This window comes from Eublepharis macularius, chromosome 2 (genome assembly GCF_028583425.1).
Source record: "Eublepharis macularius isolate TG4126 chromosome 2, MPM_Emac_v1.0, whole genome shotgun sequence".
NCBI lineage: Eukaryota > Metazoa > Chordata > Lepidosauria > Squamata > Eublepharidae > Eublepharis > Eublepharis macularius.
Window position 1 is genome coordinate 229,465,778 of NC_072791.1, and position 11,925 is coordinate 229,477,702.

Sequence of the window (11,925 nt, forward strand, 5' to 3'; positions counted from 1 at the left end):
GAATAAATACTTGGTACCCGTATTACTTCTGATGTGCAGCCCCCATCCCTGACAGATCTTCAGCAACTAGGTTTCAAATGACAGAATCCATGCTGCTCAGACATCAGGTGAACCCAAAAGGAAAAGGCAAATGTCAGATCTCTTTCCCCTCTGCAACCTTCTATGCCACTTGAAACATTGCCCCAGAAGGTCAGGGGGAACACGATGTGACACACTACAGGGTGCAGAGCACAGCAAGAAGGGAGAGTCAGCAGAAAACACACCCAACATTGCGCAACAACAGAATGAATTATCAAACTTTAACAGTGCAATCCTATGGAGAGGTACTCCAGTTTAACCCCATTGATTTCAATGGGCTTAGACTGGAGTAACTCTGCATAGGATTGTACTGGAAATGTTTGATCTAAATGGGAGAATGGTGATCAACAGAGGAAGTGTTGAAGCTTTTTTTTTTAAATGAGGCTCAACAAACCAAAGCAAGAGGTGGCACAGGTGCAATAGGGAGACGGAACGGGAAGTCCTTTAAACTCCTTCTGGGACTACAACTGTGCATTCAGCTTTGCTGGGAAGAGTCAACAAAACATTAGTTACTCTCTACTCTTGAACTCAAGGCAGTGAACCAAAAACTTCTCGTAACTCACGTAGCATTATGTGGATTGGTCCTGTGCAAGTCATCTAAGATTCTATCCACAAGATGAAGCACTCTACCAGGATCTATTTTAGTTATCCCAAGATGATATTTAGGCTTGAATATCAAAAGCAAGCCTATTAAAGAGTGTCATGCTGACTTCTAGTCACAGAACATTTGAACATTTCAAACTACAAACTGCATTACAAATGCAGTAGCTTATTATATTAATTAGCATATTAACTCATACATGCCTCATGTGTAAGGGATTCATTACTTGTCCCTCCTCTGAAATGAGCCCTGACCTGAATAGCCCAGGTGAGTCTGATCTCATCAGATCTCAGAAGCTAAGCAGGGTCGGCCTTGGTCAGTAATTGGATGAGAGACTTCCAACAAAGACCAGGGTTGTAGAGGCAGGCAACGGCAAACCACCTCTGTTAGACTCTTGCCATGAAAAGCCCGCCAGGGGTTGCCATACGTCAGCTACGACTTAAGGGCACTTTCCACCACCACCTCTGAAATGAACTTAGCAGCATTTGCAGGTGGAAGAAGAAAATTTCACACATACATGGGAAACGCTTGCACCCATAAACATGCGCTGAACCAAGCCACAAGTCTGTTTAACACTTGGCTTCCTGCTAAAGATCCTTAAAGCATTTTCCCCCCAATATAGAAAGTTACCTCCTTATCTACTGTCTTTGACTAAAGCTTTTGTGACGTACTTAACTCTAAATCTACATTCCATAAACACATCAATAACCATTCTTCTATAACTTTAAAAACACTTTTCATGGGATTTGGGGGGGGGATGGAAATTTTGGAAAAAAATAGAAATATGTAATACTTTTTTATCAAACCTGAATTTCTTTTATTGATTTAATAGCATAAAAGCCATCATTTATAACTTACTTAGCCTATAAAATTGGACTATGTAACGTATTTATGGAATTTAAAGTATAAGCACCTTCATTTTCTCTAACAAAAATTGCATTCTCGAGAAAAAAACTGCAAACTGCAGCACTCTATGCTTCTGTAGCACATCTCTTTAATTTTTGCCATCCAAGAGATAGGAAAAGTAAATGCTGAACACAGAAAAATTCTGTAGTAAACTAAAGGAAGTATTTGAACAGAAACTCTCTCATAGAATAGACAGGACTAACAACATGCCTGGATATTAACCTAAAGTTCATAACACTGAAAACACAATAGAAGTGACACTGGCAGAAGCACCCAGGCTGAGGCAAGAGCACATGGTAAGGGGTTTTTGTCTTTCTGCCTTTTGCCTTTCCTAGCTACTGTGTGAGAAGCTGAGGGTGAGTGGGTTCTGGGTAGCTTGCTAGAGAGTGGTTCTGGTTAAGTTCTGTGTGGGGCTGTTGGGGGCTGAGTGAATTGCTGTTGTTTGCTGCTGGTTGCTGTTGCTGTGGGTTACAAGCCCCGCCCCCTAGTGTCCTGGGGCCCTACTGGGCTAGGCAGGAAATGACCTTTTGAAACAAAAGGCTCCTCCTCTCCAGAGGGCGAGAGCCAAAGGGCTCTTGGCCTGTGGCTCTTAGCCTGGGGATCTGCCTGGGGGACCCGAAACTCTGTTGAGAGCACTCTGGGTATATATTGGGAAGGCAATAATGTCTATTGAAGCCCCCTTCGCAGTCACATGCACCGAGTGTGCCATGTTTGTTTTCCTCCCAGAAGAGAAGACGGAGTTCACTTGCCAGAAGTTTAAGCTGAATAAAACAAAGCGATCAGTAGGACCACGTGAAGCAATGAAGTTTGAAATAAAGTTTAAATGTTCTCTTTTTCAGAACTCAATATAAGGCACAACCAGGGCTTTTTTTCTGGGAAAAGAGGTGGTGGAACTCAGTGGGTTGCCCTTGGAGAAAATGGGCACATGGCTGGTGGCCCCGCCCCCTGATCTCCAGACAGAGGGGAGTTGAGATTGCCCTCCATGCCACTGAGTGGCACGGAGGGCAATCTCAACTCCCCTCTGTCTGGAGATCAGGGGGCGGGGCCACCAGCCATGTGCCCATTTTCAAGAGGTTCCGGAACTCCGTTCCCCCGCGTTCCCCCTGAAAAAGAGCCCTGGGCACAACAGTAAAACAAGATCAACCAGAGGGTTCTAAAGGATTCCCAAACTCTCGGAGGGAGGTGGCAACGGGTTTGCCGGCTTGGTCAGACTTTTGGAAGAAAAGGTTCACAGCCTGGAGGAGAAGATCACCACCCTTCAGGAAATCAAGGAAGGGGAGGATAGAGCCTGGGGGCTCTGCACAGCCAAGAAGTGGAAAGTCAAGGAGAAGTAAGAGTCGATCTGCCTTCTGAGCCTCCTCTCAGATCTACAGTACAAATCCAAAGACGTCAACAAAGAAGACGCTCTGGTCCACTTGAGCTCAAGAATTGTTTTGAAGTGCTAGAGATGGTGACAGAGATGAGAGTGGAAGGAGAACCGCAAAGACCTGGAAGAGGGAGTGCAGAGGACATGGGGCCACATGGAAGTGGAAGAAAACGGAAGGTGGTAGTCGTCAGGGACTCTCTGCTCAGGGAACGCCATATCTCTAGGCCAGATCCCCTATTCCGAGAGATGTGTTGCTTGCCGGGGGCCAGAATTCAGGATATTACCGACCGGCTGCCAAAACTCATCAAGCCTACTGATAAGTACCCGTTTGTGCTGATTCATGTGGGAATGAACGACACGGCTTCGAATACTGTTGTAAGAATTAAAGAGGATTATGAAGCCCTTGGAAGGCAGTTGAAGACATTGGGGGCTCAGGTGGTATTCTCTTCTATCCTTCCAGTCACAGGAAGAGGAGCACGCAGGGAATGGACCATACTTGAGGTGAATCGCTGGCTGAGATGGTGGTGCCGGCAGGAGCGCTTTGGGTTCTGGGACCATGGGATAGGTTTTCTTAGAGAAGGCCTTCTAGCACACGATGGGCTTCACCTCTCAAGGGCAGGGAAGAAAACGTTTGGAACGAACCTGGAGAACTTCAACAGGAGAGTTTTAAACTGATGCCGAAAGGGGAAGGGGACGATCGACATGGCGATTTCAATGACGAAGTAAAAACAGTGGGGACCCACCTGGGGAGGAAAGGTCAAACAAAGGTACAAGGCTACAAGTGTCTATATACCAATGCCCAAAGTATGGGTAATAAGAAAGAAGAGCTTGAGTTTCTATTGCAAACAGAGGGCTACGATACAGTAGGAGTTACTGAGACTTGGTGGGATAATTCCCATGACTGGAATGTGCTAGTGGATGGGTATGAGTTGTTCAAGAAAAACCGGAAGAGTAGAAGAGGAGGTGGAGTGGCGTTGTATGTGAGGAGAGGGCTTGATTGTCAAGAAGTTATGGAGAATGGGGCGGACAGCCCAGTGGAAAGCATATGGGTAGAAATAAGGGGAGGAAGGACAAAGGGTATTATTATTGGAGTCTGCTACAGACCACCTGACCATCAAGAAGAAATGGATGCTGCTCTCTCTGAACAAATTGGTAGAGTATCCAGACATCAGAACCTTGTAATTATGGGTGACTTCAACTTCCCCGATGTGTGCTGGGAGACAAGCTCAGCAAAGCGTCATGAATCACGCAATTTCCTGACCTGCCTGGCCGATAACTCCCTTTTTCAAAAGGTGGAGGAAGCTACAAGGGGCTCAGCCATACTAGACTTGATATTAACCAACAGGGAAGAATTTGTAGATGAGATGAAGGTGGTGGGGACCTTATGGGGAAGTGACCATGTCCTCCTTGAATTCCGTCGTCGCGCAAAACTCGCGCGAGGAAACGCGATATTTCGCATTTTCCCCGTCGCGATCCGGAAGAGGGCGGCATGAAGCGACTTAAGGTTAGTCATCTGGAATCGGCCCTGGTTTCCTTCTTTGTTCGAGTGACCAGCTTACTGGATTGGGGGAACTCTGTTGACGTGATTTATCTGGATTTCAGTAAAGCTTTTGATAAGGTCCCCCACAACATTCTGATGGGCAAACTGGAAGACTGCGGACTGGACTATAGGGCAGTTCGGTGGATAGGGAACTGGTTAGAGGACCGCACTCAAAGAGTGGTGGTCAACGGCGTTTCATCAGATTGGAGGGAGGTGTCCAGTGGAGTGCTGCAGGGCTCGGTTTTGGGCCCGGTACTTTTCAATATTTTTATCAATGATCTGGATGAAGGAATGGAAGGGCTGCTCATTAAATTTGCTGATGATACCAAATTAGGAGGAGTAGCAAACACCCAAGAAGATAGAATTAAAATTCAACAAGACCTGAATACTCTGGAGAAGTGGGCAGCTGTGAATAGGATGCAAGTCAACAAAGACAAGTGCACAGTATTACATCTGGGCCACAAAAATGGGAAGCACAAATACTGGATGTGGGATACACTTCTGGGCAGCAGTATATGTGAAAGGGATCTTGGGGTAAGAGTGGACTGTAAACTAAATATGAGCAGTCAGTGTGATGCGGTGGCAAAAAAGGCTAATTCAATCTTGGGTTGTATCAAAGGGACCATAGCGTCGAAATCGCAGGTCATAGCACCTCTCTGTACTGTCTTGGTCAGGCCGCACCTGGAGTATTGTGTGCAGTTCTGGAGGCCTCACTTCAAAAACGATGTGGACAAAATCGAGAGGGTGCAAAGGAGAGCGACGAGGATGATCAGGGGTCTGGAGACTGAGCCCTACGAGAAAAGGCTGAGGGCCTTGGGAATGTTTAGTTTGGAGAAGAGGAGGTTGAGGGGGGACATGATTGCTCTCTTTAAATATTTGAAAGGCTGTCATTTGGAGGAGGGCAAGGAGCTGTTCCAGTTGGCAGCAGAGGGCAGGACCCAAAGCAATGGGCTTAAATTACATGCACAAAGGTACCGGCTGGATATTAGGAAAAACTTTTTCACGGTCAAAGTAGTTCAAAAGTGGAATCAGCTGCCTAGGGAGGTGGTGAGGTCCCCTTCACTGGCAGTTTTCAAAAAGAGGCTGGATGAATATTTGTCAGGGGTGCTTTAGGCTGATCCTGCACTGGGCAGGGGGTTGGACTAGATGGTCTGTATGGCCCCTTCCAACTCTATGAGTCTATGGTTGGGAAGGCCCTTGAAGGACACTGTAGTTCCCACTTTTGATGGAATTTATCTAACACCCACAGACTGTGTTAAGAGCTTAGAGTTATACTGGACTCAGCACTATTGCTAGGAAAGCAAGTTAAGGCAGCTGCAAAAAATGCTTTCTACAAACTCAGTTTAGCCTGGAAAACAGACCCCTATCTCGACATAGCAGATCTAGCTACCTAGATTCATGCCATGGTAACATCAAGACTCGACTACTGTAATGCACTGTACATAGGTCTTCCCTCCAAGTTAACTCTGAGACTCCAGTTGGCGCAGAATGCTGCAGCTCAGCTATTATCAGGTGCTAGCACGAACATGAATATTACCCCCATTCTGTAGTCACTCCATTGGCCACCTATCACTTACAGGGAACGATTCAAGGTATTGGCTCTCTCTTACAAAGCTCTTCATGGCCTTGGTCCGACAGCCTCTCTCCCTATGTTCCTCCATGGCAGCTTTGCTCATCTGAACAAGGCCTCCAGCAGGTGCCACCCTACACATGGGCAAAATCAACAGTTGCCCATACATGTGCATTCTCTGTGGTGGCCCCTACCTTACGGAATGGCCTACCTGAGGAAGTCCGGAAAGCTCCCAGTCTCCTGGCTTTCCACAAATGATGCAAAATTGAATTTTCAAGAGGGCCTTTTACTCAGATAGGAGAGCTATATTGTAAATAAGTGGTCTCAAAATGATGCACCTGTAAAAGGACCATGGACTTTTACTGCTATTGCTGTAAGTATGGTCCTACTGGGTAGTTTCTATGTTAACATGTCAGCCTTTGAATTGCTTGTGCTGTTTCAACATTTCTTCAACTCTGTATTGGATTTCTGCTGCTTTTATATCTTTGTGAACTTGCACATATATATACCCTATTAAGACCAGGGTTGCAGAGGCAGGCAATGGCAAACCACCTCTGTTAAGTCTCTTGCTGTGAAAAAACCACCAGGGGTTGCCATAAGTCAGCTATAACTTGAGGGCACTCTCCACCACATATTGTTTATTTAAATGTCTTTAAAATAATAATAATTGACTGCATTGACTCACACTGTGTAATCTGCCTCGAGTCTCAGTAAGAAAGGCAGACTATAAATAACATAATATTATACATTATAGCATTTTAATTGCTGCAAACATTATTAACATTTAAATAAAACATTCTTGAAAAATGTTGTATGTATCTCCAGTATAAGGGGCTTTCTTTCAACACACTGGCGAGTTTTCCAGCAGCCTTCAAAAATGTCCAGGCCTTTAAATCTCTACTTACTATAGATTGTTTTTAATCTATCTAACAGTGATTCAGTTTAAAAGACATGAAGATCCACGATCCACAGAGTGCCTTAGAATACACACAACACTGTCTCACTGCTGACGCCCTGCACTTTTATTTATCTCACTGCAGCTTCTTGTGTTGCATCAGAGGCAGCTCCCAAAGGGCCTGCGAGTTGCAGAAGCAACCTGCCAGGTGGCACAGACGCCTCAGATATTCCACTGAGGTCTAATATATTTTACTGTACACAATCTTTTGGGACCAGTCACACAGCATTAGTAGAGATGAGAGAAAACGCCACTCTTAACACAACAAAAACTTAAGCAGCCTCCTACAGTGTGATGTGGCAAGTTGGCTCCCCCGTTTTTTCTGAATCACAGCAAAAGGAGAATGATTTCAAGGGCTTTCTCTGTGGTGGAATGACCTGCCTGAGGAAGTCAGAAGAGCGCCCACCCTCCTGGCTTTCTGTAAACGATGCAAAACCAAACTATTCAAAAAGGCTTTTTACTCAAATGGGAGGGCTGTATTGTAGGGATGGGGTCTCAGATGCTTCACCAATGAGTTGGGGATCATGGACTTCATCACTATTTTTGCTTTATATATTATCTGCTGCTTTAAATATGTACCCCTAAGTACAACCAGCACACCACGTTGTCTAATGTTAGTCCTAGAATTGATTATGTTTTGCTCCAGTATGTTTTCTACTGTGTCTTGGATCCTTGCTAATGCTATGTCTTTTAAACTTGTATCTGTTTACCTTACGGTACTGTATTGAAATGTACTTGATACTGATTGTATTAACCTCATACTGTGTAATCCGCCTTGAGTCTCAGCGAGAAAGGCGGACTATAAATGACATAAATAAAATAAATAAATCCTATATGCCACAGAACGTGACCAGTGATAAGGTGGCAGACAGACTAATGAGAATCCTGAAACCAAGTACCAGTACCCCAGAACTTTATGTTCCAATCATTAGTACTGACATTTATCCATCAACTATTTGTAACACACTATTTGGATAGTCAGTGTAGCTGAAGGGAGATACTCATGGCTGGTTCCCCTTGCGACAGAGTCCTGGGGGGGGGGGGAACGCCAACAGATCAAGAAGCTTTGAGGGAAACCCAAACAAAATTAATCAACTAACAGCCACACATATCTTTGTTTATTACTGTACTCTGGATTGCCTGTTCCATTTAAAGCAAAGTTCAAGATTGTGTTACCCCCAGTATGGGTTCACTCGCATTTCTTTCCTAAGGCGCTTTAAGTGTCTCTGAAACCAATTAATTGTGACCAGTAGGTTCCATTGACTTTAATGGGACTTGGTAAGAGTGATGTCTAGTTAGACTGGGCCTGTGTTTTACCTCATAAAAACAAGATTTTGGGCCGTTTTCACATGGCCACACACACACCCAGTAGATCGCACGAAACTCACAGCATAAAAGCATCTTCCTAGTGCAATTTCCTGGCATGATCCCGTTTAATGGACTTTTTTCTGACATCATCGGGCCATTAAAGGGGATCCTGCTGGGAGATCGTGCTAGGAAGATGCTTCATGCTGTGAGTTTGCGCGATCTCCCGGGGCGCATGTGAAAATGCCCTTGGCTGCATAATCTTCTGAGGTCCCCTCAGCCTGTATCATTGATACTGCCCACCTGTTCTGTTGCCAGAGTTCTTTTTGTCAGAGACGATTAGCTGGTCGGAGACCTAGACCATTAAAGAAGCTCATGAACCACAGTTTGTACCCCAGGTTTTGTTCCAGTGGTGCCCATGATGTCCTTGTCCAATCTCAAGGATTTAGTTATAATAAGTCCTTCCTCTGAGTTTTTGACAGGCACTTTTCAATCTCAGGAACAGTGATTTCTGAAATATTACCAGACTACTGAACAAATATCCTTAAAGCCAGACATCCTTTCAAGAGATAGGGCTATTTTAAGCCACCATACAATGTATTTTTTTTTCTTTTTAAGAGCCTTACCTTATTGTGTTTTTGCTGGTACCTTGTCCGAGTGTCCAGAATATGATACGGGCTTTCAGAGTCTCTGTTCAGATAATAGACAAGTCTTGAAGGCAAAGTGATTTCTTTCTGGAATGCACTGCTGTGACTGCTATTTTGACTGCTACTCCTGTTAGATGGATGGGATGCAGCGTCTTCATCCGCCAGCCTCGTTTCTAGGTTTCCTGCGGTTTCATTCCAATGCAGAGCTAGAGAAGACAGAAAACTTGCCATGAATTTACAAAGCAACTGGCCATTTCTGTAACATAACGCTTCACATTCTGTAACGTAACACTTCACATTCTAGTTAAGGCCAAAATAAAGATCCTCATTTGGCCAACAGATGCAGCTTTCCTCTGAGCATTATTTAATTTTATATAGTTTTATTTCACCATAGATTTCAAATAGGCAAGAGCTCAAGAATTCAAAGAGCGAAAAAAGCCTTACTTCTTAACGGCCAACCAGCCTTCCACTACTCTTTCAGCCAGGTTCTCACACACACACACCAGCCCTGGGCAAGCCATTCCTCTCAGCCCTCTCAGCTGTTCTGTGAGGACAACAAGCCTGACTTAGCTCACTGCTCGGAGTGGAGCACAAACGTGCCTAGAAGAGCGAGGCAGACTTAAGTGCAGTTATTATTGTTCGAATTACAAGCAACGCAATCAATAATAAAGATCACATGTTATCACTGACTGGCCTTGCTGAGCTGATACAGGTTTCCACTGGAGACCTAAGTATCAACCAGGTAGCGGCATAATATGTATGCTGTTCAAAGTAACGCCGTCTTTTGTAGCTCTGTAGGTGTTATGCCAGAAAGCTGCAGTTTCTCCATATAAGTTGAACATTTTTCGAAATAGTTCCCAGTGCCCTGATGACAATGGAGACTACTGTTGTATTCTTCATCCTTGGTCGCATGGTTTCTATTGCCAGCTCTCTATATTTAATCATTTTTTTCTTGGTCTTTTTCTTCGACTCTGGCATCCCCTGAAATTACAATGACTGTTATCCAAACTTTTTTATTTTCCATATCTGTTATGTCTGGTGTATTGTATTCAAGGAGTTGATCAGTTGTTCTATTAATTATTATTATTATTATTATTATTATTATTATTATTGCAAATCTTCCTTCTGCTCCTAAGACAGCTGGCGTCCACGGGCACCAAATGGTAGTCAATTCTTTTTATATAATGGCCATTCTCCCCGCACCCAACCCCAGCGCAGTGCGTTCCGGAGCCCACGGACTAGCAGAATGCCCCGCTGCCCTGAGATGAAGAGGCGCGCCTCTTTTTGCGGGTATTTTTTTTTAAGCCCCCACGCTCGGGTTCTCCTCTGCCTTTGGCACAAGTGTCCCAAGCCCCTTCCAGCCAGGCAGCCAAGCCAGAGCAGGAACGGCAGAAGGGCCGGGGGGGGGCGGGGAGGGAAAGCCCCCCCCCCTTGTACGTCGAGCCGGCTTCGGGTCCGGGAGCCCCTCGAGAGGCCGGGCAGATTTCCAGGGGATCCGCTTCGGAGAGTCTCTCGGGGCTTCAAAGCGGCTCCCCTGGGAATCTGGCCGGCCTCGAGGGGCTCCCGGACCCGATTCGGCTCTCCTGCTCCGGCCCGGCCCGGCCGCAACTGCCCCCGGGACCCGGCTTCGCGGCACGGCACGCCGCCGCCCCCTTGAGCGCCTGCCAGCGGCATTTGCTGCAGCGGCGCCTTCGGCGGGGAGCCCCCGAGAGACGCCCGTCTGCCGTGCCTGAAGCGCGTCCGCGGGCGCCGGGCAAGGGCGGGCGCCGGTCCGCTGCGCCAAGAGCGCGCCGAAGGCTCCGGCCGGGGTCCGGGCGCGCCTCGGGAGCAGCCGGCCCAGCGCCCGGCGGGGGCGCGGCGCAAAGGACCTCCCCCCGCCGACCCGACCCGACCCGGGCGGGACTCACCGGCGGCCCCCCAGCCCTGCAGGCGGACCAGCAGCAGCGCCCCGACCAGGAAGGCGGGCAGGGGCGGCGGCGGCGGCGGGCTGCCGGGCGGCTTCATGGCTCATCGCCTCGCCCGGGAGGGAGGGAGGGAGGGAGGCGGCAGGAGGGACCCCCGGCGGGGCTCAGCGGGGCTGCTGCTGCGGCGCGGCGTCCCTCATCAGGCGGCGGGGCTGGGCTGGGCTGGGCTGGGCTGGGCTGGCGCGCTCCTCTCGGCTGCTCTCCTTCTGGCTTGCCCGCCTCGCCTCGCCTGCCGCCCTGCCCGCCTCTCGCCCTCGCCGCGCCGTTCACCTTTCAAGGCCGCGCGTGCTGCGCAGGGCTGACGTCGAGGCCGGCGCCGCAGCCCCCCCCCCCCCCGCGCGCCTGGCGGCCCCCTCGGCAAGGAGGCGGCCGGGAGCGTGCGGCGGGGCGCGCCGGGACGGGGCGGGGAAGGCAGCGCGGCTGCAGGCGGGCAGGAGGGGGGTTGACTGGCTGCTGAGCAGGGTGGCCGCATCTGGGCGGGGGGGGGGGGCGGGCGGCGAGCTCAGCCGAGCAGGGGGCCCAGAGCCCCCCTTCCAAAGTAGCCATTTCTCTGCGGGGAATCTGATCTCCGCTGGGATTCCGGGAGAGCTCCAGGCCCCACCTGGAGGTTAGCACCCCCAGTGCGGGGGCAGCAGCCGCCAGGCCGCGGGGGCTGCTGCAGCAGGGCGCACGTGCTTCTGCCCCCCGCCCCGGCCAGTGCAATGGAGGCTAGAAACTGGGGCCGCATGATGCAGCACCGGAGCCGGCGAGGGTGGGAGGCTGCCTGGCGGCCCCCCTCGCCAAATCCCAGTATTCCCTGGCGCCTTGCTGCAGAGGCAAGCGGAGACCCCGAAGAGAGGGAGGCGGCGACAAGAGGCGCTTGGCTGCCGCGTGCCTTTCTCTCTCCAAGAGGCTTTTGCTGGGAAGCTGTTTGTTGTTCCTGGTGGGTGGCCCCTGTTGATCTCCCGCAGAAGAGCCAGGCTCGGGTCCAGGAGCCCCTGAGAGGCCAGTGAG

General features: G+C 48.8%; 1 protein-coding gene across 1 annotated transcript in view; it reads right to left on the reverse strand.

Annotated features, from left to right (window-relative positions):
• Nucleotides 1-10,972, reverse strand: part of ADAM23 (ADAM metallopeptidase domain 23) — a 145,791-nt gene extending 134,819 nt beyond the window's left edge. Inside the window, 2 exon segments of the mRNA XM_054970140.1 lie at nt 8,948-9,268; nt 10,406-10,972. Of these exon segments, the coding sequence (XP_054826115.1) occupies nt 8,948-9,268; nt 10,406-10,972 (888 nt within the window).
• Between the last annotated feature and the right edge of the window lie 953 nt (nt 10,973-11,925).